Source organism: Tripterygium wilfordii, chromosome 10 (genome assembly GCF_013401445.1).
Source record: "Tripterygium wilfordii isolate XIE 37 chromosome 10, ASM1340144v1, whole genome shotgun sequence".
Taxonomy (NCBI): domain Eukaryota; kingdom Viridiplantae; phylum Streptophyta; class Magnoliopsida; order Celastrales; family Celastraceae; genus Tripterygium; species Tripterygium wilfordii.
The window spans coordinates 2,356,125-2,383,220 of record NC_052241.1 but is presented as its reverse complement, the minus strand read 5'-3'; the positions used below and the strand labels follow the sequence as shown (position 1 = coordinate 2,383,220).

At 38.9% G+C, this 27,096-nt stretch overlaps 4 protein-coding genes across 13 annotated transcripts; all 4 read right to left on the bottom strand.

Annotated features, from left to right (window-relative positions):
- Positions 1-202: 202 nt before the first annotated feature.
- Positions 203-4,365, bottom strand: LOC120007539 (OBERON-like protein). 3 transcript variants are annotated; one of them, XM_038857834.1, is made up of 3 exons: positions 4,182-4,365; positions 1,973-3,125; positions 203-1,042 (listed from the first exon to the last, which is right to left on the bottom strand). In XM_038857834.1, exons 2-3 carry the CDS (start codon positions 3,099-3,101, stop codon positions 420-422), a joined length of 1,752 nt encoding a protein of 583 aa, XP_038713762.1. In that variant the 5' UTR covers positions 3,102-3,125; positions 4,182-4,365; the 3' UTR covers positions 203-419. The 3 variants fall into 3 exon arrangements, with proteins under 3 accessions (XP_038713762.1, XP_038713763.1, XP_038713760.1); XM_038857835.1 differs by having other exon boundaries at positions 1,973-2,966; XM_038857832.1 differs by lacking the exon at positions 4,182-4,365 and adding an exon at positions 3,598-3,663.
- Positions 4,366-7,885: 3,520 nt separating this feature from the next.
- LOC120007611 (pentatricopeptide repeat-containing protein At5g65560-like) lies at positions 7,886-14,135 on the bottom strand. Of its 7 annotated transcripts, none has more exons than XM_038857953.1 (3): positions 11,109-14,135; positions 10,894-11,003; positions 7,886-8,284 (listed from the first exon to the last, which is right to left on the bottom strand). In XM_038857953.1, the coding sequence occupies exon 1, from the start codon at positions 13,999-14,001 to the stop codon at positions 11,359-11,361; it is 2,643 nt and encodes an 880-aa protein (XP_038713881.1). In that variant the 5' UTR covers positions 14,002-14,135; the 3' UTR covers positions 7,886-8,284; positions 10,894-11,003; positions 11,109-11,358. The 7 variants fall into 7 exon arrangements, with proteins under 7 accessions (XP_038713881.1, XP_038713882.1, XP_038713878.1 ...); XM_038857954.1 differs by having other exon boundaries at positions 7,886-8,260; XM_038857950.1 differs by having other exon boundaries at positions 11,130-14,135.
- Positions 14,136-15,439: 1,304 nt separating this feature from the next.
- LOC120006903 (chlorophyll a-b binding protein 5, chloroplastic-like) lies at positions 15,440-16,489 on the bottom strand. The gene is made up of 2 exons (XM_038857021.1): positions 16,287-16,489; positions 15,440-16,207 (listed from the first exon to the last, which is right to left on the bottom strand). Exons 1-2 carry the CDS (start codon positions 16,430-16,432, stop codon positions 15,556-15,558), a joined length of 798 nt encoding a protein of 265 aa, XP_038712949.1. The 5' UTR covers positions 16,433-16,489; the 3' UTR covers positions 15,440-15,555.
- A 1,353-nt stretch (positions 16,490-17,842) lies between these two features.
- On the bottom strand, positions 17,843-26,299 carry LOC120007560 (nuclear pore complex protein NUP133). Of its 2 annotated transcripts, none has more exons than XM_038857869.1 (8): positions 25,963-26,299; positions 25,358-25,482; positions 23,447-25,264; positions 21,700-22,418; positions 21,467-21,619; positions 19,201-19,537; positions 18,592-18,662; positions 17,843-18,494 (listed from the first exon to the last, which is right to left on the bottom strand). In XM_038857869.1, exons 1-8 carry the CDS (start codon positions 26,154-26,156, stop codon positions 17,952-17,954), a joined length of 3,960 nt encoding a protein of 1,319 aa, XP_038713797.1. In that variant the 5' UTR covers positions 26,157-26,299; the 3' UTR covers positions 17,843-17,951. The 2 variants fall into 2 exon arrangements, with proteins under 2 accessions (XP_038713797.1, XP_038713798.1); XM_038857870.1 differs by having other exon boundaries at positions 18,592-18,659.
- Positions 26,300-27,096: the final 797 nt, after the last annotated feature.

Here is a 27,096-nt window from a genome sequence, read left to right as displayed (position 1 = left end):
GAAATCACTTTCTTGATGCCGAGCAACGAGGAACTATCTAAGGTTGCACCGAGTCTGGACCACCTTCAGGATTACATTCTCACTCACTCAATTCCTTCAGCACTTTTACTCTGTCACCTGCTACATTTTCCAAATGGAACAGTAGTTCCTTCTGGTGTTCCAAAGAGGATACTAAGCATAGAAAATGGAGGAAGATCGCGTCTGTTCTTCAACAATGCAAGGCTTGTCGCTCAAAATTTTTTAGTACATCCAATATTTTGCATAGAAAGCAATACAAATGTTGATTTAAGCAAAATAAACAAATCCGTAAACATACAACGCAAGGACCATTTAGATATCCAAATTGCTCAAACTAATCCCAGTATCATAAACATTCAACACTCACAATGAAGAATAGTTACTACCAGATGAAGCATTGCTCAGGGATTTGTTCTGAAGGGATGGCGCTCATTTGGCTGGGATTCTGCGTTTGGATTGATATTGTACCCTTGTAGCAAATCATGGATTTTGGAATACATCAAGGCCTGCGAAGGGTCACCTCCACCACTGCTTTGTGATGCCCGTGAACTTTCCTGCAGCTTAATCTTCTCAAACAGATACTGTTTTTCAGCCTCGGCCTCACTCAAACGAAGTTTTAAATAACTACTGGCGTATTCTTCCTCAGATTTATCGGTCTTAGCAAGTGCAATCCTCTGCAGCCTCTCAGCCTCCCGTTTTGCCTCATTGGCCTTCAGCTGGAACATATCAGCCTCTGCTTGCTTAAGCCTCACAATTTTCTCCAGCTCTTCTATCTGTAGCTTCTTTTTCTGCCTCTCCAACTTTATCTCCGCGACTTCCCTAGCCTTGTCCTCAAGCTCTCGGTCACAAGCCTCAAGCGCCATGCGGGCTTTCTTGAACATTCTCAACTTCTCATCAGCAACCATCTCCATCTTCTTTACAGCCTCTTGTACCACTTCAGCAATTCGGTTGCATGCCTCCTGTGGGACTATCAGCCGTCCACCCTCCCCATTTTCCACACTCTTTGGAGAGTCAACCTCGAGCTCTTCGTATCGGAGGTACACAAAATCAGAATAAGGATTATCATGTTTCAATCTCAACGTAACAGAAACTCTAACAAATTTGATATAGTTCAAATAATTCAGATAAGTAAGATGTTTCAAGTAACTAGCAGGCCTTTCAACATCTATTAATTAAGTTATTTAATTTTCTGAATGCGGCAGAATTGCAGCTAGGACTTATATATAGAACAAGAAATAAAAGTAATTGGTAAGGTATGCATCACGTAATAGAACTTGTATAAACAATGTACACCTGTTTGACAGTTTGCAGATGAGCACCCTACCAATGATTAGCAGCTAAGCCCACACATAGTGAATTGCCACACATCCTGATAAATCATGAACCACCCCGATAGACAAGTGATATGGGCAACGGTTTAGTTAATACTTCTCAGCCTTGCCTATGTTAGTACATATTATTTTTGTCAAGTTATACGAACAGAATGGGTAAAATAAATAAAATGAAAATTAGTCATCTAAACCTTGTGATTAGTAGAAAATATCCATCATGACAAGCCACAAGGACAATGAAACAGTACAGCCACATATAACATCTCACTTGTCAAACAATTCTCCGCCCATGAGGAATTCTCTTCTCATATTTGGAAATATAAGACTAGACTGCATGTTATTACAGAAATAACATATTAATGCATTATATTAAGCCCCACACAACTGAACTTGAAAACAGATTTTATATGCTAAGACCACCTTTATCAAAAAAATATATGCTAAGACCACCACGAATAGCAAAAAACATTGGGAGAAAACATGTGCATGCAAGAACACACTGGAGCACTCTTGAGGTTCGTTTCACCAAGTCATCCAGACAATTTCAACAATGTACAAATTCATGCATACACATACACAAGTACACACAAAATTATCTTCTCAGTGTTAAGCATTGTATGTACCTTGGAAAAACATCAATATTGCTCTGCATGCTCCTGACTCTGGAAGTCCCCCCTTCATCTTTCCCATAAGATCCTCACACTTCATAAATAGTTTCCTTCCTCGAGGGTCTTCGCTTCCACGGAAGATTCTACTAACAAAATCAAGTTCCCTCATCAGAGCATCACGGTCCCAGGCTGGTGCACAATGTTGAAATACATCTTTAACCCAACCTAACAATTCAGATGTCCGATTGCATGCCCGGCATCGGAAAAGCATTTCAGTCGGGCAGGCTCCACTTTTAGAAGGGCCCATACAAATTTGTCTTTCACGGATCGCACAATCAGTGTGAGTCCAGTGAGAACACAAGTCACAACCAACCCAACGGCATGTATTCACTTCAAAATCGAACTTGTTGCAGATCACACACATGCAAAGATTGCAAAAACCATTTCTGTTTGTGCATATTTCACAAGTACAATCATCAGCAGGAAGCTGGTTTTGACATGCTATATTTCTGCACATCTTGAAAACAAAGACCTCGATAAGGGATGTCTGAGAGAGACTGATACTTGGATGCAAAAATGCCTGAATTCCAGTATTGATGGAAACAAGGATTTCGAGCTGTACACGGTGAGCTCTAATCAATGTCTTAGCTGTTAAATCAGATCTATTCTGAACGAGTTTCTGCAAAATTAGAAATTCCTCTCGATGCTGAGAACCACCAGTCCCTTCAAGGATAGCCCGAAGTCCTCCCTTTAGCTCCTCTAGATACTCATCAGGTATTCGATGCATTTTTTCAGAGATTAAATCCACTCTTTCTCTGGCTATGTCTCGTAGAGATATCTTATCTGCACTAGAGACACGACGAATAACAGACTGTTCGGCACATTCAACCTCTGCTTTCCCATTTTCCAACTTCTTTGCCACAACAGCATCAGCAGTAGGCCAGGTCTCGCGGGAGCTGGCACTTTCAGTAGGAGATTCACGCATATTATCAGAGTTTGATCTAGGTTCCTGGCCATCAGGAGACAAGCGAGGATCAGAAGAGAGCAGGGACAGTGATGTTTGCAGCCCTCCAGCTCGCGGTTGCTGGCATGGGGGCAACATTTTTGAGGGCAGGTGGATGTTAGATCCAGATGATGTCCCCATCACAAAATTTTGCTGAATCAGTAGCTGCCACAAACCGGATCTTGAGCCATTAACAACCACTATCATTTATTAACATGTTATGGTTCTGATTTTCACGATAAATTATTTATACAAGCACACTGAACGAAGAAACAAAGTGACTGTTAAGGTATCAAGTGATTCCATTAATCCAAATGGGAAAAATAGTAATTGATCGTGTCAATTACAACATAGTATATTTTCTCATGGTTGGAAAATTTTGCCTCGCACTTCTCGCAAGAACGAGGCATGTATACACAAGCAACATCACAATAATCAACTCAGAAAACCTAATCACCTTATTCTAGTGGCACTTAGAAGAATTGTTGGAACAACAAGATCAGATTGATAACCCCGAATAACTTATTCAGACATCAAACATGATGAGTCATCTTGTCTAAATTTTAGAACAGAAAACCTACTAGAAATACTATGCATGACAACGGATATTCTGAGAAAGCGATATCAATGATTTTACCATTTCAGGTGAGTTAGTTCACAATTTCAGAAGGGAAAATTTTACACCAGGAATTTCTCTCTCTCTATTCAAATATTTTACCCCAAAATTGTTAGACTAAGCTCCTTCATTCAAACATAGAAGAATCTTTGTATTTAATACGAAATACAAAGTTAAGAAAGATTCTTAGAGTAAGCTCATAATTGAAACAAAATCACAATTATCAATCACAAACACAAAAAATAACTCGACAAAAGCAGTTGAGGATTGTATATCATGAACGCATACGGATCAGAGCAGCTATATCTGACGCATAAATTCTCCGTCTAGTTACCAAGCAAAAGATGCGGAAAGGAGCAATCAAAATATTCTGAATCTCAAAACTTCCAAAGAACACTATAAACCCGAGAAATTAACACTATAGTCAATTGAGGTCACACACCAAGCGTCTCCAAAATTGACTTGAAATTAACATAAGAAAAAGGGGGGAAAATTAACAAGACGAAAAAGTCAATATTCCTCGTCATTCTCTCCAACAAACAGAAAACAGAACAGAAAGCAAGAGATGTACTGCACATATATCAAAGAGACGAAAGAGTACTCACCAGAAACCCAGAACCGGAGCTGAATCAAGCGATCGGAGTGCAGAGACTGCAGGAAAGCAGCAGGGACGACGACAGGTTCAATATCACAAGACAAAGTAGAAGAATATTTTGACCATTTTGCCCTTTCAACGGGCAAGATAGTACGGAGCCCAAGAGCCCAAAGTCTAGCCGTGAGAGGGGCAATAGTGGACAAAAATCTCGGAATACGGCTGTCTGTATGTTGCAATTGTCAATGCTGGGATGCTTGACGCGTCTTTGTTGCTGACCTGTCGTTTCTCACTGTATGGCTTCTCTGCGTAGTTTCGTCTTTTACCACGGGAAACGACGAATATAAAGAAAAACGTTGGACCAAATAAAGCCCAATTCTGAGCTGGGCCCACCTCAAAGCGACTGTTGACAAAGCCCAAATATTATTGGGCCGGATAAGCTGGGCCCAAAATACTCCTGTCTTGATCTCCTCCCTCTCGCTCCCATCTATGGTTATGATTTTAGTAAAATTTCGGATATTTTTACGGTTACCGTTACTGTTATAACCGAAAAACCAAAAAATATTAATATATATTATATAAATATCCAAACATTATATATATAAAAGTTACATATTTAGATTAAAACTTTGATTATATCTTCATAACAAATTATAAATTTAGATACCAATTAACCAAAGCATTACACAAATTATAAATTAAGTTTGATTAGTTGAAACTCATGGTGGCCTTATCATTTTAAAATTCATATAAATTAAGATTGATTATTGCTAAAGTGAAAGGGAGAAGACATTTTCATGTATGTTTTCTTTTCTTTTCTTTTTTGTCTTGATCATAATTCAAAATGTAGGAGACGAAGGCTAAAGACCTGTGGCAGAAGCTCGAGGGCGACTTCATGACTAAGAGCGTTGAGAATATGCTCTACTTGAAGAAGAAGTTGTTTTGTTTCCAATATTCGCCAGGTAATTCGATGTCGGATCATTTGAATGAGTACAACAAGATATTGGCTAACTTGCAGAACTTGGATGTCACAATTCAGAATGAAGATAAGGTTATGTTACTCTTGAATTCGTTGCCTGACTCATATGATCATTTAGTCACTACTCTTCTGTATGGGGAGAAGGAGATTAAATTTGAAGAAATTTGCAATGTATTGAATAACGAGTACAGGAAGAAAAACAAGGAAGTTCATAGTGGCTCTTCCATGGAAGCATTGACAATTATACGAATGCCAAAAATTGGGAAGCGTGGTAAGTCTCGATCCAAGTCAAGGAAAGAGAGACCTACAAAAGATGAATGTGCCTATTGCAGAGAGATTGGGCATTGGAAGAAGGATTGTCCGGATTTGAAGGATAAGAATAAGAAGGATTCCAAGGCCAATGTTGCATATGGCAGTGATGAAAATTCTTATGCATTTGTTGGTTCAGCATGAGTTAGCCACATTGATGACTGGGTCTTGAATTTTGAGCACCTATCATATGTGTCATCACAGGGATTGATTCTTCACATTTGAAAAATGGATGGTGGAGTTGTTTTTATGGGTAATAATCGAATCTTATAAATAGGTTCTATCTTGTAGGGTTTTAGTAATTGAGCATTGTAACTTGGTAGGCACCGAAAATGGACAAAATAGAGAGAGAGCTTAGAGAACAAGACAGCATTCAGAGTGGCCTTGTTCTCCTTGTAATTGGTGAGCTTGTAATCTTCTCCAACATGGTGAAATCAGTCTATGCTTCCCATGGACGTAGGCTTTTGCCGAACCACGTAAATCTTATGTTCTTTACCGCATTAATTTAGTTCTCTACAATTTTTCTAGCTTGGATTTGTTATTGGTTTAGTCATCTCTTGTGTGCATAGTATGTGGGTTTGGTTTTAGGGGTTTCTGTTGCAGCTAATGCCATCTCAGTTTCGCAATTAGGCACAGTGATGGAGCAAGCGTCATATCAAAGTGTTCTCAAGGTACTGCTTTTGCGTTTATTATCTCAAGTCTTTATACCACTGGAATTTTCTGTTAATTGAAGGTTTTGAATGTTTTTTCTTGTTTGGGTGTGTTGGAAAATTATAACTAGTGGGTGGTCAGTCATTGTTTGGGGGTGTTGGCAACAACATATCTGATTTATGGAGCACTCCTTGTGAGACGATTTGCAGTAATTTCCTGTTTCAGGTCAGTATTTTTGTTGCCTCTCTAATTCATTTCTGTTGTAAGCTTGAGAATACATTGAACCTTTGAACTGCATTTTCATTTGGTTTACATGAGTTCTTAGATTTTTCTAAGTTTAAAAATTTTGATGTGATTCCAGTGAGAAAATTGAGATGTGATGGATTAAAATAGCTCTGGAGACTTTGCTGATCATTGGTCTCTTATGTATTAATGATGAAACTTCATGGGACGGTTCTTAGATAAAGGGGCTCTTTTTCCTTACCTTTTCAACTAGTGAGAAATTAGTATATGAATTCCGAAAGTTTTAAGGTTAAATTGGGACGGGGAGAGAAGAAAGAAAGCGAAGGGAATTAAAGATGGAGGTGGTGCTTCAAAAGAGCAGAAGAGCCTACACTGTTCTTCCTGCTCCTCACCAGACTTTCCTTCCCAGTCCCTTGATTTTCATTTTTGTGAGATGAAATGTTAATGGAAGGGCAGATTAAACAAGGAACTGCCATCTTGTTTCACTTGTTGAGATTATTGCTTTACAGAATCAATTAAACAGCATTGTTTTCTGCGTTTGTTCGATATTTAATAAAAACATCTATTTGGAAGATTATTGGGTAAAAACAACAATTTTCAGATAGTTAACAGGAAGTCAAGAAGTTTTATCATTTGTATGGATCAAAATCCGTATCAAGCCCTTAGAGAATTTACAGGCCCACGGCCTAGAAGACGTCCAAGAGGCTCATGGACTAGGCAAGAAGACTTACAAGCCCACGGCGTAGAAGACATCCAATAGGCCCATGGCCTAGAAAGAAGACTTATAAGCCCACGAATAGAAGACAGGCCATAGAAGACGCCCAACAGGCTCATGACCTGCACTAGAAGACTCACAGGCCGGCTATCTATGAGATGCCCAATAGGCCCACGGCCTGGGCTAAAAGACTTACAAGCTCACGACTTAGGTTGTTAAATCAGTTGCTATATACCTGGGCCTGAAGCTCCTTCCAACTCACACCCACGTATCATTGGTGGGTCACGTGAGTCAGACTCCTATAAATATCAAGGTCCCATCACTTTGAGGAGGACACTTTGGGAGGTATTGACTATTGATTGCTCTTTTTCTACCTAAATAATATTTCTTTCTTCACTTCAAAGTGAGGACACTTTGGGAGGTATTTGACTATTGATTGCTCTTTTTCTACCTAAATAATATTTCTTTCTTCACTTCTTAGTCATTTCGTTGACTTGATCGTCGAAACCTCCTTGATCAGCACCACACCAACATTAAGTTTCTAGTTGACGCTTCTCCTTGATCTTTATAGGTTGTTGATGATCTTAGACGACAAGACATTGATTATAGATTCCAGGTCTACATCATTCAGTTCAAACAATAAACTTCGCAAAATTTGGCGGAGAATGCAATGTCTGCCTACATCTTGGTCTTTTCGTAGTGTTTTTTTTGCCAACCCTGGTTTGAAACTGTGTTAGATATCATTAATGGTGTCCATTTCTTTCGTCCTCTCTGGTGGTAGATAATATAGAATTATGTTTGGCTACAAGCACACGCAACATAAAAGAACAAACTTCCAATTAAGAGCTATCCCCATGCACTAGGCAACAGCAAAAGCTACAACCAGAACAAGTTAGATAAGGATATATGTCATTAACATATCCTTAGTGTACTTAAAACCTGTCAGATTAACATTCTGATGACATATGAAGAGCAAAAAAGTCACATTCGCAACAGTGATAAGATCTCCATCTTCACACCAGCTGCACTGTATTTTCAAATAAACTTTGTCTCTGGTAGAACAAGAGCATCTCAAGGGATTTTTGAATCTATTTGCTAAAAAAAGTTGAAGTTTTTCTTTGGACAACAGCTGCAGTTCTGTTCTTGTGTCAATATCAGCTGTCTGAGAAGCTTTCAAGAGTCCCAAAATCGAAAACTGTAAAAAATCCTCTGATGAATTCTTGGATTATGAAAAGAAAAATAGTGAGAGATTACAAGCAGTTCAAGAACAGTGATGATGATAAGAAACATGAACTCATTCATAACAGCATATGGACAACCATCTATACAAACTTATTGTTTTTTCTGAGTCATACATCCAAAAAAAAGTTTACATTCAGAACCAAAAACAAGAAGTGTTTAGAGGTGTAGAGTTGTATCAACATCAGAACTGTCAAAACAAAATTGTTTTGATGAATTCGCAACACTTGGTTTTGATTTGGTCAAGCTGGTGCCAGTCACGACTGGAAAATCAGTACGGTTCTGTAGTTTCAGCCCAAGGGAGAAGGAATCCCCAAGAGGTGGTTTACTTGGAAGGAACATCATCTCTTGTTGGTGGTAACCCAATTTGGTAGGCTGATTATAATGCATCGATGGAGGATCAGACCCCGAATAAAGCCTAAGAAGTTCTTTCTTTTCTCTGTCCTCCTTTACTCTTTGAAGCTCTCTAAACCTCTCCTGCAGAAGAGCTATCGAAGAACTAGCCATGGTAGAATCACCATTCGGCCTAACCATATGAAGAGATAAATACCCTTTGTTTGACATGGAAGGACTGGTTATATGTATGGGTATATATAGGGAAAACCCGTTCGCCAATTAATTGATTCCGAGGTGACGTAACACGATCCAGAATCCAGTAATGCACAGCAAAGTCCAAGAAGAAGAGTTGAAAGAGAAGGCTGGGTTGGTGAATGTGGAGCCAAAATGACTTTTTAAGGAGAATAAGTGCAAGAGAGGGGCCAAATGCAGTTGGAAATTAGTGTTTGGAAGTGTTTTCTGAAGAGAATATTTGGTTAGGTGATCGTTGTGTCAGCTTGTCTTATAAAGAAATGTTAGCTTCATATAAGTTGGTATTTTCCTTGTGCGTTTGAACATTAGAAGGGATATAGTTATCTTTTGCACCCATTTTTCAAGCCCAACATCATATTTTTCCACCATTCGACCAGAGGAGAATCTATGAAAAACTGAAAAGGACAAGGATTGGAAGGAGTAATAATCGAATTCAGGAAAGAGAACGGAAAGCCTGCAATATGATGCCTTTCGGTTTATCGTCTTTCACATTCAAACGACCTACCCAAAGTTCAACTGGTGATGAACACAAGCTTGAAAGTTTTTCACAATAATTGAGTGTGTTTGGTCTCGACATCAACAACTTTTTTTTGGGTAGGTAAGCAGGCATGTGGCTCGAACTTGATATGCAATTAGCATTGACAGTAATATCAACAAAAAAAGCCTATTCATTCAAGTTTCGTCTGGAACTTCACCATCCATCAATTGTAGATGAATCATCATATCTCCCTCTCTAAAGTCTAAACAGCACTCTGCACATATAAATTGTTTCCCTAGAAATCTCAATGGTTCCTTTTGTCACTTAACAACTACTCAGGGCCATGGTATCTCCCTCCCAGTGGCATCACATTATCACATTCATCATCCTTGGTTCCACTAGATTGCTAAACGGTTTGGCTGGAATAATATAAATAATCTCGATATTTCCTCAGAGTCACACCAGTTCAAGTGAGTGGAAGACCTGGTCACTTTAAACAATTGCTGACCAAAATTTTCTTTTAAGTGATGAAAAGTTACAACCAGACTGGTGTACTGATTGAGTTGAAGGTACCACAATATAATCAGCCTCACAAGTCTGGTTTTGCATCATTAATAGTCACCCTTCGACGCTAAATTTTAGTCATTCAAAAACCTACCAAATGAAAAGCAGCATCACCATGAAACACGAGGAGTAGTTTATCAATGAGAGGCTAACCTAAAGTGAATACTATAATACTCACAACCTTTACAATCAAAACTAGTTCGGCCCCATTAAAGGGGGACACTAAGCATGCGTTCTCACTTCTCACTTATATTGGCATATGCGTGTGTGCCTGAGAAAAACACCTTATCAATTTCAGTGGCATCAAACTCCAGTGGTCATGTTTTGTGCTCAAGATCCAACTAAAACTTGAGAAAATTACTCACAAAAGTATAAGCAAATACTAATATAAGATTGACCTCAGATTATGACGATCTTATGAGATTGCATATTTGTCTCCATTAACTTCATATCCGCACATGCCAGGAAGAATAAACCATTTAAAGCATGAAGTGTTTACTTCAGACTGAATCAGTAATTATAAATTACCATCCTATGTTATTTTACCCTTCAAGAACCACTTTTTATACACCAATTCTTCCATGATTTTCTTCTGATTTTCTAGCTGACCCGCCAGATATCATACCTTAATCAGTATTAAATATGCCAACAGCAAAGTTTTGTGGTACATACCAAAGTGTTATGGTTCAAAAACATCGTACAAACAATCGATGCAAGATTAGAAAGCTTTGAAAATAAAGAGTAGAAACAATCTAATTAAATTCTTAAAGGTGCAACACAATATCTCCACCGATACCTTCAAACTAATAGACAATTTCAGAATATGATTGAATTAACTCATTTCTCGGACGCAAATTGACAAACAAATAAATTTTTTAACCCACGAAAAGCCATGTTAGAAACAAGCAAGGTCATCAAGGAATATCTTCCGAAAGCTATCTAGCAATATAGATTTTTACCTGAGAGCAATCAACATCTTGTAGAACGACCCCATATCTTCCCCTGTTTCTTCTTCCTGTCACTTTCATATACGTTTGAAATCTGACAAGGAAAGGTGGAGATCCATTTTCTGTAGTAAGTAAGAAATATGTATCATACTGCTGATTAGAAATACAAAATTGAAGAATTATGATAATATGGTCAAAGCAAGAAAGGCAGAAGCAACAGATCGTACGAAATCTAAGAAGCCACTCACCAGTGGATTGTATGATGGATTTGCAAAGTAACAACTGCCGACAAGTCAAAAATCTTTATACCAACGCCAAAATATTTGGTGTCTGAGCATGGTGCAATACAAGAGTGTAGACACCTGTATTTCTTCAGGGAAATTACTGTCTTTGGATGATTATAAACCAAACCAAATACATCCAATATCCCACAGAACTCCCAGCCTGTGACCAATTTAATCTGTTTCAACCAGCTTGTCAACATTGCCCACCCAGTTCTCTGGCCATGATCTTATGTGAAGTTACACTAAGAGTACAATTTCTAGATTCCATAACATGAAGAAGCTTCATGCATAGATCTGGCTCGCCTTCTTTCAATAACCCATCAACCAATATTGTCCAAACAATTTCGTCATGGCTGAAATCTTTCTCAAGCATGTCAATGAACAAAGACTGAGCTTCTTCCGCTCGACTTGCCTTGCAGAGAGCACATATAAGAATTTTATAAATTGACAAACGAGGCTCAAACCCCCGCATGATCATCAAGTTAAAAATTTGAATGGCAGGTTCAACTTCCACATTTCTACAACGAGCAACTACTAATGAGTTATAGGTATCATTGTCTGGAGACAGGCCTTTCTCTTTCATAATTTCCACCAACTGATCTGCCTCAAAAGATTTGCCTTCACTGCACAATCCACAAACTAGAGTATTATATGTTTCCACAGTAGGCTCAAAACCATTCTCAGACAATCTAGTCAACAGACTGCTGATCAGTTCACACTGAGTAACTCTCTCATCTGGGCTGCATGAATAAACTGCTTCATTTTCGGCCACAACTTTCTGCGCAAGCAATTGGCATTCCTTTTGTAACCCTTTCAACAAAACACCATAAGTTCGGTAATTAGGCTTGCAACCAGCATCTACCATCTGCTGAAAAAGCAAGAATGCACGATCTACCCGACCAACAATCACAAAACCATCAATAAGCGAGGTAAATGTGACCTCATCAGGAGACAACCCTTTTTTCTCCATTTCTTCAAGTAACTGCTCTGCATCATCGGCCCTGCCCTCTTGACATAAACCAAAAATGAGTAAGGAATATGTGTGCACATTTGGCAAACAATTTCTTGCTTCCATTTCATGTAAAATCTTGAATGCAAGTTCAGTTCCACCATTCCTGCAGAGGCCATCAATCAAAGATGTATAGGTAATGACATTTGGTACCAATCCTTTCTTTTCCATCTTACTAAATAATTTTTCTGCTTCTGAAAATTTATTGTTTTTAGATAGACCACTTATTGTCGCATTGTAAGTTTCAGTACTAGGACTACAACCATTGTTTTCCATCTTCTCAAATAGGGACAAAGCAACATCCAATTGGCCTTCCTTACAGTGACCATCAATCATAGCTGTATAACTTACCTGATTTGGTTGTTTACCTCGTTCCAACATTTCATTGAAAATAGTACACGCCAAGTCCAACATCCCTGCCTTGCACATACCAGAAAGAATTTCCGCATATGTCCATTCATCAGGCTCACATCTGCTCTCCTTCATCATTTCTACTAATCTCATAGCATTGTTCGGATTCCCCGTTCTGAAATATCCACTGATTAGGGTGTTATACGTTATCACAGTTGGAGATGGACCAGCACGAAGCATCTTACTGAAAAGAAACATCGCCTTCTCAAGCTCACCGGTAGAACATAGCCCTTTTATAATCTCGTTGAAAGTTCGTATATTTGTTGACGCCCCTTGCTTCTCCATCCAATTGAAAATTTTCATGCCATCGTCTAATCTTCCTCTCTCACACAATTCCTTTATAAGCGCGTTGTACGTGACTGTGCTTGGAACCAAACCATGCTTCAGCATTTTATGGTAGAAGCCGATCCCCATTTCTAATTTCCCCACCCGACACAATCCGCTAATGAGCGCTGTATATGTCTGCACATTTGGGTTACAGATCACAAACCTGACTGCTTCATCCACACGATCAACCTCGCATAAGGAAGAAATAGGTGTGGTATATGTGTACACTGTAGGTTCGATCCCATTCTTCGTCATTTCATCGAGCATCTTAAGGGCTTCGTCAATTCTCCCCTCATGACACAGCCCATTGATCAGATGGGAGTACGTGACTGAATTAGGATCAATACCGTTCTTCAGCATTCTATCAAAAACGTCAAATGCTTTTTCCAAATTACGGTTCCTACAGTGCCCAAGAATGAAAGAAGTAAAGGTAAATACATCAGGGTACATATCGTACTCAAAAATCTTACTCAAAATGAATTCGGCCTCTTGAACCTTCCCTTTCTTACACAAAATATTAATCATAGTATTGAAAGTCAGCAAGCTAGGCTTAACCCCGCTGTTCAGCATCTGGGTATAAACATTTCGAGCCAAACCAAGCATCTCGAACTTCCCCAATTGAATCAAAATCGAGTTGAAGCAATACAAACTGAACCCAAAACCATTTGTAGAAATTCCATTCAAATACTCAATCACCCGCTCAACCTCTCCCTCATTTCTACACGCCTTGACCATCAATATCCTAACATGATCCGCAGGAGCAAAAGCCCGGTCACGCACAAGCCGATTTAACATCGAAGTGAAGCAGCCCATGTCATGTTTGTAAAAAGGCCGCTTAGAAACCCAGAAAAAGAACTCTAGGACAGAGTCCGTGCTCTTGTGGGTGTCGATGATTTGGGACACAAGATGAGGCTTGAGCTCCGGGATTACCCGCATGAGGTCAGCAGATTTGCGCCATTTGGAATCGCATAGAATGCGGCAAATTTTGGAGACCAGTAATGAGTGAGAGTTTGGCTTCGAAGAGAAGAATAAAGGATTGGGTAGAGATTGAATGATATATGGCGGTGACGTGAGGAGAGGCCTTAGCATGACTGGTGGGGAAGTGGATTCATGGGTGGTTGTGACCTCGGAGATCTGGAGATTGTGGAGATTTGGGGGGCGGATTCATGATAAGCCTGGTAAACAGGAGTATATGGGTAGAGTAAGTTCCTTCTTTGATGCAGGCCTAACAGTGAATAGGTTCCGGATGCTCTCTGTCTGTGACGGCGTTCTTAATTTTTTCTGTCACAAATTATATAAAAGGTAATATACAATTTTTAGAATCAATCAATTGTTCTAAAATAGAAACAATCAATTATCAAATTATTTTAAATTTTTAAAAATTTTGGGACATATTCAATACTAAAAAATAAAAGTAAATAAAATTATTGCATATTATTAAAATTATTACGTATTAAAAAAGTTAAACATACTATTTTCTTTTTGCATTCAAAAATTGTTTTGACTATTGAATCCTGAAACATTATTATGTTTTTATCTTCAAGCACAATTATGAATAACAAGATATATTTAGAATCAACATCAAAGTATTTATCTCAAAAGTTTGAGATTGGCTACATGAATTTATGAGAATATCAACGAAAATTCATCACGAGTATTCATTTTCTCTATTCATTTCTATTACGGATCATACATTCATCCACTCCTATCAAGTTCATATAATTTCTTATTACTTCTAGCCACGTATTTTAAGGTTTTCCTCGTCGCCTCCTAGTCTCCCCTGTATAAATTATCTCGTTCCTCCTCATCGCCGCACCATTATCTCTATGTTGAACATGTTCATACCATTTTAAACGATTTTCATGCTCATAATTTATCTTCAATAGGTGTTACTCCTACCTTGGATCTAATAATCTCATTTCTTATCATATTATTCCTAGTGACCACTCATCCAACGAAGCATTCACATTTATGCTACATGTATTTTTTTTATATATATTGTCTCTTAATAGCCCAACACTCGAAACCATACATCATTATGGATCATATAGAGGACCTATGGAATTTTCCCTTCATCAAGATATGTGATTGAAAAGTGTGACTGAACAAGATATATTTAGAACATGACTGAAAAAATGTGGAGTATTCCAATTTTTTTAGGGTTAAAAGTATGAAATAATACTCAAATACTACTTTTATGCTACATAAAATGAGCCTTTGGTACTTCGAATATTTCACCAAACCAACCCTATAATATTTTTTAACGAGATCACCATTTAGCTAAATTAGATAAGGAGAAACAAAAGTTATTCAACAATGCTAGGGATTCCATTGATAATCATCCCAAAAACATCTCAACAGTGTGACACACATCCATTGAGTGCGGTAACATCATAATAAAGAGACCCGTTGAAAAACACATCCAATAAATGTGTGCCACAGATGTTTTTGGGAACAGTAATCACTTTGGATCTTTATCATTTTTGTTATTACTGGGTTATAGCATAATATGGCAAAAATCACAAACTTAAGGGGGAAAAAAACGTAAGTAGATTTTCAACATAAGCACAAACTTGGATTGTACAATAACACGTTCACAAGAAAAGTAGAGTTGATAGTAGGCTTAACTACCACCATCTATCTTCATTTTCCGGGTACAAAGTTAGTGGCATAAGCCCAAGCATTATTGGCCACTGGATCAGCAACATGATCAAAGAGATTCTCAATTGGTCCCTTGCCAGTCACAATAGCCTGCACAAAGAATCCAAACATGGAAAACATTGCCAGCCGACCATTCTTCAACTCCTTGACCTTCAATTCTGCAAAGGCTTCTGGGTCATCAGCCAGGCCCAATGGGTCAAATGCTCCACCTGGGTAAAGTGGGTCAAGTCCTTCACCAAGTGGGCCGCCACCAATTCTGTACCCTTCAACAAAGCCCATTAGCACAACCTGGGAAGCCCATATTGCAAGAATGCTTTGGGCGTGAATCAGGTTTGGGTTGCCAAGGTAGTCCAACCCACCTTCCGAGAAAATCTGGGCCCCGGCCTTGAACCAAACTGCTTCGCCAAACTTGACTCCGTTCTTTGAAAGGATTTCGGGGAAGACGCAGCCCAGAGCACCAAGCATGGCCCATCTAGAGTGGATCACCTCGAGTTCACGGTTCTTGGCAAATGTTTCTGGATCGGCGGATAATCCGGCGGTGTCCCAGCCGTAGTCGCCGGGGAATTCTCCGGAGAGGTACGACGGAGTTTGCTCCGAGAATGGGCCCAAATACTTCGGACGGTCCGGCCCATACCTATAATTAGGATCTAATTAAATCAACCAGCGCACTTAATTATACAAAATTAAAAAGGAATTAAGTAAAGTTGAATTACCAGATGCTCTGTGGAGCGCTCTTGACGGTCCGGCGCATCGAAATGCGGCCACCTCCGAAGGAACCAACCCTCCGAACGAACTCATTTGGCTGCTTCAGAGCAGTTTGGCCTGCGAACGCCGATTGTTGGATTGCAGAGGTGGCCATGGTAGTGTAAGATTTTGCTTTTGTTGGTGGACTGTAATTGTGGAGGTGTTGAGTACTGGAGGAGGTGGGGTTTATAATGGAACAGAGGAGCTGTTGTGGATTAGGAGATTGTACACGTCAGCATAATCTTATTGGTTATTTGTATTGGATGTGGATTTCTATGCAGATTTTTGAAGAGAGATAGAGGTTAATGCAGTGCCACGTAGGATTTCAAGATATTCTCTCCTTTTTTTGGGATGTTGTGTAAGTGAACATACACCACGTATCTCTTTTTCGGTGGGTCCGCAGCGAGTTATTGGGGGCTGTTGTACATCAATTACAACAGTCCCGCTGTAGTAATTTTGAATATTTATATTATTTTTAAAAATAATAATAAATTTTTTTATGCATAGTATTTTGTTTAACGAATCTAATCATATTTTTTTTTGTTTGAAACAAAAATCAAATTCATCAGGAAAAAGACATAGAAAGTTTTAAGTTTATATCCAATGGTTCAGAATTATTATATCTTTTTTATGTTGAATTTGATTTTTGTTTCGGACAAATGATATATTGTTGGATTTGTATAAACGATCAAAATACAAATATAATTTTTTTGAAATTTTAAAAAAATTTACTCGAAACTATAATGGAATTACAGCGGGGGCTGTTGTAAAAAAACTACAACAACCCCCAATAACTCGAAACGCATGTGACATAATGACATGCACTGATGATGCACATGTAGTATGCTATATTTCAGGTCGAAAATGTTAAGGATTCCAACGTTTGTCCCCGCTATATGAGATGAATGCAAGGAATTCATGTGAAATCATTGACGTCACATGATCCAAATGTAATTGTATGCATTCATTTCAACATTTGGAATAGTTGTAACAAAAAAATACTCGAATCCATAAGACTGTTAATTATGAATTGTGAAATAAAACTTGTATGCATGGTTATTCATATACCGGACCAGTCCGTAAGATCAATGTTGTTAAGATGTTAAGCATGTGTTTTGGATAGGACATGTACATGTAGTTGGCTATATTTTGGATCGGAAATGTTAAGGATATCAATATTTTGTTCCGCTATTCCAAATGTTGAAATGAATGTACAAGATCCATTTTGAAATGATGGATCCCATATGATCCACATGCAATCATATGCATCCATCTCAACATTTGAGATAATGTTGAGATAGCTGAGAAAAAAAATACCGAAATCTTTTAAAAGTGAAATAGATAGAACGCATATGCAAGGTTGTGAAAACTGAACCGGCAGGTAAGACGAATGCTTCTAGGATGAACTGGATAAGTGTTGCCATCTAATATTTGTCAATAATTATGAGTTGTAAAATACCAGGGACTAAAATACACCCTTGTAGTCTAGGTCACCTGATAGGATTGGTTAATGATCCTGAAATGCTAAGAACAACAAAATGCGTAGTAATTAATTGGGTAAGAATTGTGTTACTTTCTTATACAACTCCATAGAGAAAACAGATGGCAGAGCCATCACAAGCTCATTATCAACATCACTCCATTGGTGCGATACCATCATCCGCTACAGCATCATGCTCTAATCCCAACATGATTGCATCCAACATGAGCTTACCAGCGTCTGGGAAATCCTTATGCTGCATCAGTATTGCTTCTACCGACAAGTCCGAGTCCCTCGGATCCTGATCGAGGTTCGCTTGGCTTAGCGGGAACACTTCATCGAACCCTCCTTCGATGGCTTCCGCCAGAGGCCCGTAGCACCTGCTTGAGGCCTGGAAAAGCAGTGTGTCCCTCAGATGCTTTAACATCTCATCATCACTCCACCCTTCATCTATGCATGCTTGATGGAGTTTTCCCCAATCATCCAGATCAGCAGCAATCTTCCAGCACTCTTCCAGAAGGCTTTTGTGGCTCTTACGAAATGATGAACTGGTCCATGCAAAGACGTCAAATGCGCGCAATGCAAGCTCTGGTTCTTCACTTTTGAGGCATAGCTCAATGACTTCCTCTGGATGGAGGAGCCGCCGTCCATCATATTGCTCCACGTCATCAGCAGCAAGTAATTTTATAATTTCTTCCTGCAATAAATGAAATATAAGAGCAGAACTTTATATACTATCCATGAGCCAGACTCAATCAAACATAAAAAAAAATTGACAATCACGGTGAACGCACCTGCAATTTCAAGATCTTCAAATCAGCCTCAATGCGTTTCACCTTTGCCTCCCAATCAGCATTCTTACCTGCTAATTAAACAGAGAAAAAAATGGATAAATTTTTTTTCTTCTTAATTATAGGATTGAAAAAGAAAAAAGTACTCCCGGAAGAGAACAGCCGCATTCATCCATCAGTATTAACTATTTCGCATTACTCGATTTTAAGCCGCTGTATATAAGTTATTTAGCCTTCAATATCCCCCGCGGCTTTCATGAACACTCCAATATTTTGCAAGACTGTTGCCTTAATTGATCAGCCAGAGGAAGGTTCCTAGAACTACCGAGGAACCATAACAACTGCCCTGACGGAAAAGGTGCACCTTTATCATGCATAGGCCACAAACAAATACAGGCAATTATAGGAGCCAAAACCTTCAACTACATAGGCAGTAGCTTATAGACACCTATTGACTCACTACCGTAGTTGTTTGCCATATTTGGCTCAATATTGCATGGTATACAGAATTCTCCAGTGAACGAAAAAAGAGATTGCAATGGAGAAACATCAACAATGCCAGTTTATAACACCAACAGATGTATGAAAAGAATGGTATGTATAAACTTATACCTGCGACAGCAGCAATCTTTGACAGATTCAAAAATCGCCTTCTGTCTGCCAGTGTTGGAGTTGCATAAGCAAGATCAGGGTCTGCCCGCTCTCCAGCTTCTGAGAAAGAGTGATCATCTTGAGAAAGACCTAATACATGAAGAGTCTCAGAAGCTATGGAGAACTGATGAAGGAACAGTTCATGAAGCCACCGAAGATCTCGATGATGCCTTAAGAAAATAGATAGCTCCTCCTGAAACTCTTCCCCTAGCCTTAGAAGCTTTGAGAATTGCTTCTTCTCATACAGTTGTTTAAACACAAAGTTACTGAAACCTCCTCTAGGACCCACGCTCTCATGCTGCAAGAAAGTAAATTAAACATCACGAAAAAGTTAAAAGGATGCACCAAGCTGGAAAAAATGTCAAAGTTAACAGAGTGATCAGAAGCAAAAGTATAATATTGATAGATAGAGGGGGGGTTATCAAAATAATATATGAAAATAATTAGCAAGTTTACAACATTGATATTAAAAATATTAGCAGAGGTTACGAAGGTCAAACCAAAAAAGAAAAAAAAAAGCTCTTTTAGCAGGAAAAAGTAATTTTTAATAACTCACTACTTCAACCAAAATCACAGCAGAAAGCACAAAACGACTAAGAGTTAAATATAATGAAGTATCGCAAGCTACTCATTGCTTTTCATTTTCAACAGATCAAGGATCAAAGAGATGTCCTTAGGTCATATATTCATCAATCTTAGGACATATATGTCATTTTGAACCAGTGTCTAAAGCAGCCATTGTCACTTTTCCACAGCCTCACCCAAAATACCAAAACTTCATTGCATACAGTCTAAAACCCATTGCACCCAGCCACTCACCCACTACTAAAAGACATGTATAATTGGCCTACCATACCCCAACCAGAGTTCTCGAAGGGGAAAAAAGGAAAAAAAAAGAAAAAAAGAGAGAGAGTCCTGAGACAATCAGACAGAGCAAAGCAACATAAGAGAGTTTAGAGAAGATGAAGAAAATGAAGAAGCAAGTAGAGAGAAATCAGAAAACTAAGCAAAATTCTTCTGTTGATCACTTTTGGTCGAGGCTGTGGTACAGTGCAGCAAGTCCCTCTCCTTCATCTCCAGCGCATTCTTCTTCATGTCGAGCGAGCGTCTAGAGCTCATTCGTCTATTGTTTCATTTTTTTCCCCACATTAAAGGGCTTAAGGTTGAGGCCCAACCCATGCAAGTATTTACCCATTCTTACTGGGGCAAAGATACCATCCTCGCCTTGTGCAAAATGCGCCTAATGAGTGCATTGAAAAGGCCATGGCACCTCGAACCAGGCGAGGCGCTGGTTCCCTCAGCTCCTAGTCGCGCTTAAGCGTGACTTTGACCACTCTGCTTAGGACTCAAAGAAATGAGAAGATCCTCTCAATTCGGAGGCGGCAATGATAATAAACGTAACTTGTCAAAAAAATGAGGAAAGAAATGAGAGAAGATCCTCTCAATTCAGGTTCGACTTACTATGCTATGCTCCCACAGAAGAAATGAGAAGAATAATAATAAACATGACATATCAAAAAAAATGATGAAAGAAACAAGAGAAGATCCTCTCAATTCAGGTTCAACTTACTATGTTATGCTCTCACAAAAGTAAAAAAAAAAAAAGAACCAGAAGAATCAGAATCAGACATATTATCAATTTCATCACAGATGCCATGGACCATATATTAAGCTCATCAATGTGGCTTATTGAGGATGACATGTGTCAGGTTCAACTTACTATGTTATGCTCTCACAAAAGTAATATGCAATTTCAGCTCAGTTAGAGAAGAGGCAAGGTGGGGAACCTTCTCAAAAGATAACAGGAAAAAAACAAAAAAAAAAGAACCAGAAGAATCAGAATCAGACATATTATCAATTTCATCACTGATGCCATGGACCATATATTAAGCTCATCAATGTGGCTTATTGAGTGACGTGTGAAAAAAATTCTCGATGATCTCATTCCCTAGGGCTAGGAACATCAAAGCCAAATGACAGACACAATCAAGGGGAATTTCCCAAAAGACATTGAGACAGTACAGTTTTAGGCAAACTCCATACAGGAACTTGAGCAATTAGACAAATTTCAACTAGAATTCAAAATAATTGCATACATAACTTATATGGTGAGAAAAGCAACCACTAATCAAAGCACTACGAGTGTGATCAGAAAACATGTTCCAAATAACAAATAAAAGAAGCTTCCAAACAGAATGCATGCCAAACTTATGAACCAAATCCATACCATAAGATTTCTAAGCAGCTCTGAGTCATTGAGGTCACAACATATTTTCCACATAGTCTTGTAGCCTTCATGGCGTTTAGCAATGGCCAACAAACTAGAAGAAAGCTTTCTAAAAATTTCTTGTCTCTGCTCCTCAGTTCCTACATTCAAATCCTACAAAGATAAATAGTCTAAGAAGATTACTATATCCACTGGTTGAATTCTAATAGACAACAAAAAGAAAGAGAATTAACCTGGAACGCGACTTCCGATGAATTTTTGGCTTGCTGATAAAGAGAGTCGAGGATAATATCCCTCCTATTCCAGTACTCATCCAATAAGCCTTTGCATTCTTCTCCACGCTCAAATTTGGCTGTAATAGCACCACTATATGCCTCAAGTAAAACTTCAGAGAGTAACTCAAGATGAGTACATAAATCTGATTTTGCAGATACATCAAGCTCAGATGTGTCGTTTAACAGCTTAAGCATGAAGGAAGCAATGCTCCAAAGCCCATTGCGTACAACATGTTGGCAATACCAGGGTGTTAACCCCTCAGGTGGTGGATACCACATCTGATGCTCATTTCTGTATTGCATGGCTGTACGAATTAAAGCAACACATGCGTTTGAGAGTTCACAAGCTCTATGGATCTGAACCCCTAAGGGGTGTCTTAAACCCACTGCATACTCTAAGTGTCTGTCTAAGCAAGAAAACACTTCTTCAAGATCGGCGATCTTACTATAGAACACTTCAGCATTATCTCTGTCCATAAGAAGAACAGTATTCTGGCGGGCTTTTTCACCTACTAATTGAATCAGATCCCAAAGGGCGCCCGAATTTTGACCTTCTGAACCAGAATACAAGCCATCCCCATTTGTGCGGTCCTGGCGAATCAAGTTTTGGAGTTCCCTCATTTGAATCACACCAGCAAGCTTTTCACCATGTTCCAAGACAATTTGCAAAGCATGTCCTGCTAACAGAAAACAATGAGTTAAGGTAGACCCATGCATATTGTTTCTTTGTATTTTTACCGAGACGGTAGAGAGTTGAAGCCACAAACAAGCCTAAGCCATAATATGGCTGTACCAACACCTGGTGTATTTGTATCCTCACCCTAATAATAAGAATAAACCATTTCTTGATGTATAGTAGGCATTATAAGTTTACAATAGGGTATTTGTACTCCCATCACTACGAAGTTAAACCCAACTCCAATTGCTTAAAAAGAGCTTAAAATTATAGATGAGGGAACAACTAGAGTAATTAAATCCCCAATCCTGGTCCAAATCTTAGAATCCTAAAATTCCCAAAATGTTAATCCTATTTTTTCATTTAAATCTTCTTCGAATTCTCAGGTCATAGGATGCTACCAAGACAAATTGGTATTACTACGACTACATGGCATGCTACTTAATCCATAAAGCAGGTTAACACAAGCAGGATTGAAGTCAGCTCCATATAATTGCTGAAACATTTACAACATTTTTGGAGCTTCCAAAATTTAATGTTTTTAATGCAATAACTCTTCTTCTTTTTCCTCTTTTGCCTTTGTCACTACGTGGATTAGCGGTTCGGTGAAGTGAGTAAGTTTTTTTTCCTCTCTGTTACTACAGAGAATCCTACTGTTCCACAATGGATCCAATAATCCTACTCAAGTTCTATTCACAATAGCAGACTCAACTAATTGGCAGACATTTCGTAATATTATTCGGTAAAACTAAGAAAAAAGCTCACGTGCTGCAGCTCCATGTGTAGTCAACCTTTCCCCACACTTTCTATAAAATGACGTAAACAAGATAGGGTTTAAGATTTACGTCAATGGAGGAGTAACAAGTGTTTACTGAGCACAGTGTTTGCCAAAAGATAGAAAGGGGTGTAAAACGGTGACTTTTCGAGTTTAGCATGCTGACCAAGTTTGCATGGTTGTTGTTAAGAGCATATGATGTTTATAAATATTTATAAGTGTTCAGTAGTCTTGAATAGAGGAATAGATCATACTCTGGCTAGAACACAACTCCTCGTGGCACTTGGATAAAGCAAGAAACTGGAGATATTTTTGATGCTTCCGTTTCTTCTCAACAAGTTGACGGGATATAACAGTCAAAGAAACAATTTCAGCCCCTCGAGTTGTTGTCCAGTGTTTAGCCAAGGTGTCAACAATTGATTTGCTTGCTCGGGTAAAAACATTGGCTTCTCCATCTCTATCAAATGCCCCGGAGTTTTTAAGCTTCTCAAGTGAAGCGTCAACCTGCCCAGATTGCAGAAAATCATTAAAAAGCTGACCAAGTAAAGTTTCCGATTCTTCATCTTGGACAGTACGACGAGCAATCCCAGTCGTAACAGCCTTTTGTCTATCTCTAGTAGCCCATCCTTCAGAAGTAGCCCTTTTAGGACCAATATTGCCGGAAAAACTAGGAATTCTTTTCTCTTCTTGTGGAGATTCTTCATTGGAGCTCCCTTTACGTGACAAGCTTCTCTCAGGTGGTTCAACTCCACCAAGTATTACAGCCTTATCTGGAATTGCCCATATTCCTGCTTTCTCAGTTAATACAACCCAGGCACCATCTTCACCATCATCGCTAGAAGGAAGAATCGATGCATCAAGAACCTTCCATGCATCATAAGGTAAATCAAATTGATATAACCGAGTAGAGTTCCTATAATAATGAGAGACAGTTGCCGTCCCATCACCAGATAGTATAGTTACTGAACCTGGAGGCTTCCCCCCAATTCTGAGTCTCATGGAGAATAAGAAGTCCTCATCTTCTACTCTTGCTTTTGGAATTATCACTTGGATAGGGGCCCTTTTCTCCAAAAACCTATCATTTGCGCCAGAGGATGTGTTTACCCCCGATTTATATTGCATGGTCAGTAGAGAATACTGTGTGTAGGTTGAGCTGCTAATCCGATCCTTACAAAAGGTGGCTACAAGAACTGTGATCACTTTGCCATTATCATCCACCTGCGCATCAAGAGGCCAGACTCGTTTCTGACCAGCAAGATCCTTCTTAATCCCCAAATCACCGTCACTGCCTACAATTTCATGAGACCAGAGCTTTGACACATTTAAATCAGTATTAAGTGTAATATTTAAACATAGTATCTCATGATCTGTCAGGAGAAAAAACTGCTTAGTGTCTTCCAGAAAATAAGGTGAAAAACGCCAGATCAGTGACCTTGGATAGCCTTCACCTCCTACATGATGGCAACCATCACTACCTTCAGGACAGAGACTAAGGTCTAGATTTCGCTGGATCCCAGTCGGCCTGCAGCAGAACTTCCAAAGCTCACCACTGGAACTACAAGCAAGGGCCACAACAGCATGCTGGGTAGCAGGGACTGCAGAAGCAATGAAAGAGTTGAATGAACTCGGACTTTTATCCCTCTTACTCCGTTGCTGCTGCCTGGTGTAAAGGGACTTACCATCAACTGATGGAGAATTCACCTCTGATTCATCAGAAGATGCAAGACTAACAACTGGATTACTGCCTCCTTCACCATAGATGTCTGGCCAGTATACAACGGCCCGAGTTTTTCGGTTACACAATACAATACCAGCAGAGTTGCAAGGTTGTAAAACCTTGTTCCCTCCTCTATAGATCCTATCCCAATCGACAACACAAAGTATCCAACTGTTATTATCATAGGAAGTTCTACTAAGATCTCCGTCTTCTGAAACAACTGAAGGAAGCTCAAGTACGATGCATTTTTTTGAAGCTGGATATGTCAAGTAACTCCAGATAAATAGTCTGTTTCCACAGACAATCCAAGAAAAACATGTTTCTTTATCCATTCCACCAGATATGCATGCATCACCTGCAAGAAACAAACTCAAATTATTTCAATCAAATGTGTATCAGACACTTCATGGAGCATCAAAGGTTATAAATACGAGCCAAGGTCACTAACCACGAACATGCTTCCTCAGAAAACTAGTCTGTTCATCACGAACCACTTGAGGGAATTCTGCAACAAATACGGGCCTAATTGAATCTGCCTCATTGCCTTTTTCACTGTTGTTCACTCCTGAAAATCTAGGCACAGGACGACAACAACAGGTCGTAAGCGAGCAAACAAAACTTCAACCCAAAGAGATAGAGATAGGCATTAACTTAATAGCTCTTCCAAATGTCAGCATAGTTAGCAAATAGTTAGATATCCTTACATCTCTCAAGTCTTAACCAGTATCATGATACAAACTGTTAAAGGTCTTTTTTTTCTTCATTTTTCTCCAATTATAGCCCCATATTTACCATCTAGAATTAGTTTTTGCCTATTCATGCTTCTGTTCATCTGATAAGAACTCAATTAGAGAAAAAAAAATCCACGGTTACGATCACCATCAATTCACGGGAAGCAGTTCAAATTAAAAAAATTAAGCCAGAACAGAAGTAGAGCTTAGAACATCACAAACAGAAGACTGTAATTGTACTTCAAATGATATTGATAAGCCCCTTTCATAGGTTCCTATCAGATATAAATCTTCAAGCCGGTACAAGTTTAGTGTGCGATACCTGGCGAGAACAGAGGATCGGGCCGGAGTCCAAGGAGCAGGAGTGCCGGTGGTGGGGCGATTGGGAATGGAATTATCAGCGACTGATTTACGGTGATCTGCAAGTGGTGTGATAGGGGAATCGGCCAACGTTTGCTCCACATTTCGCTGTTTGTGTGAGCTCCATTTGGACCTCTTCGTTCCCGGAGAGAACATATTTCGTCCGTTTGGAGAAAGTTTCGAAAGGGTTTAGGGTTTACAGAGGTGTGAGAAGGTATTTTACTTTTTAGTGGGAAAAATTGAATGAATTTGGTTCATGATTCTGAGTAGAGACTAGAGAGACGAATTGTGCGCTGACACGGACATGAGACCCGACGGGCTTCCAGCCGTCCAGCGCAGTTTAAGAGCTGGGCCAGAAAGTGAATTGAACGCATGCCGTTTGATGCGAGAAGATCAAGATCACTGGAGAATGAGAGGAAACGGGTTTTGCAAACTAGATCGAACTCATCGAAGTATCGAACTTGGAAAAGTGGGCCGAGAGATACCGGCCTTCTAGGGCTGTCTTAGGAATAGGTAGGACCTTTGGGCTTTTGGGCTGGGAAGGTTTTTTTTTTTAAATATATTTTGGAAGGAGATTATGCATTTTTATTTTTTTTTGAAATAGAAATTTGGAGATAGAATAAGATTCGAACTCATGATCTAATGGGTGGGTGATCCCTTATATGCAATGTAATTACCGTTCAACTAATGACTCACTTGCAAGGAGGTTATGCATTTAGCCATTCATATTTCATAGTATATATTCATGTAATATTGAATTTGAGCATGAGAACTTTTTAAAATTGGAAATTTTGAGCTCAAAACTTTTGTGATAAGTTTAAAATATAAGATTAAGCGAGTGAAGGTAATATTTTGTCCTTATTTATACAAGCTCTTCTTGGGTCCACGGGATCAAAAAATTATAAATGTGTTTTGATAAGTGTACAAATCTAACGATATTTTTTTGTCACAAACCAAAAAAAATAAATCAAATTGAACATTAAAAAACCATTGAATGCTTTGCGATTATATTAAACATCTAGAATTTCATTCACATTCAATTTTATTTTTGCTTAGAACAAAAAATACACCATCAAAACACATCCACTCTTCTTTT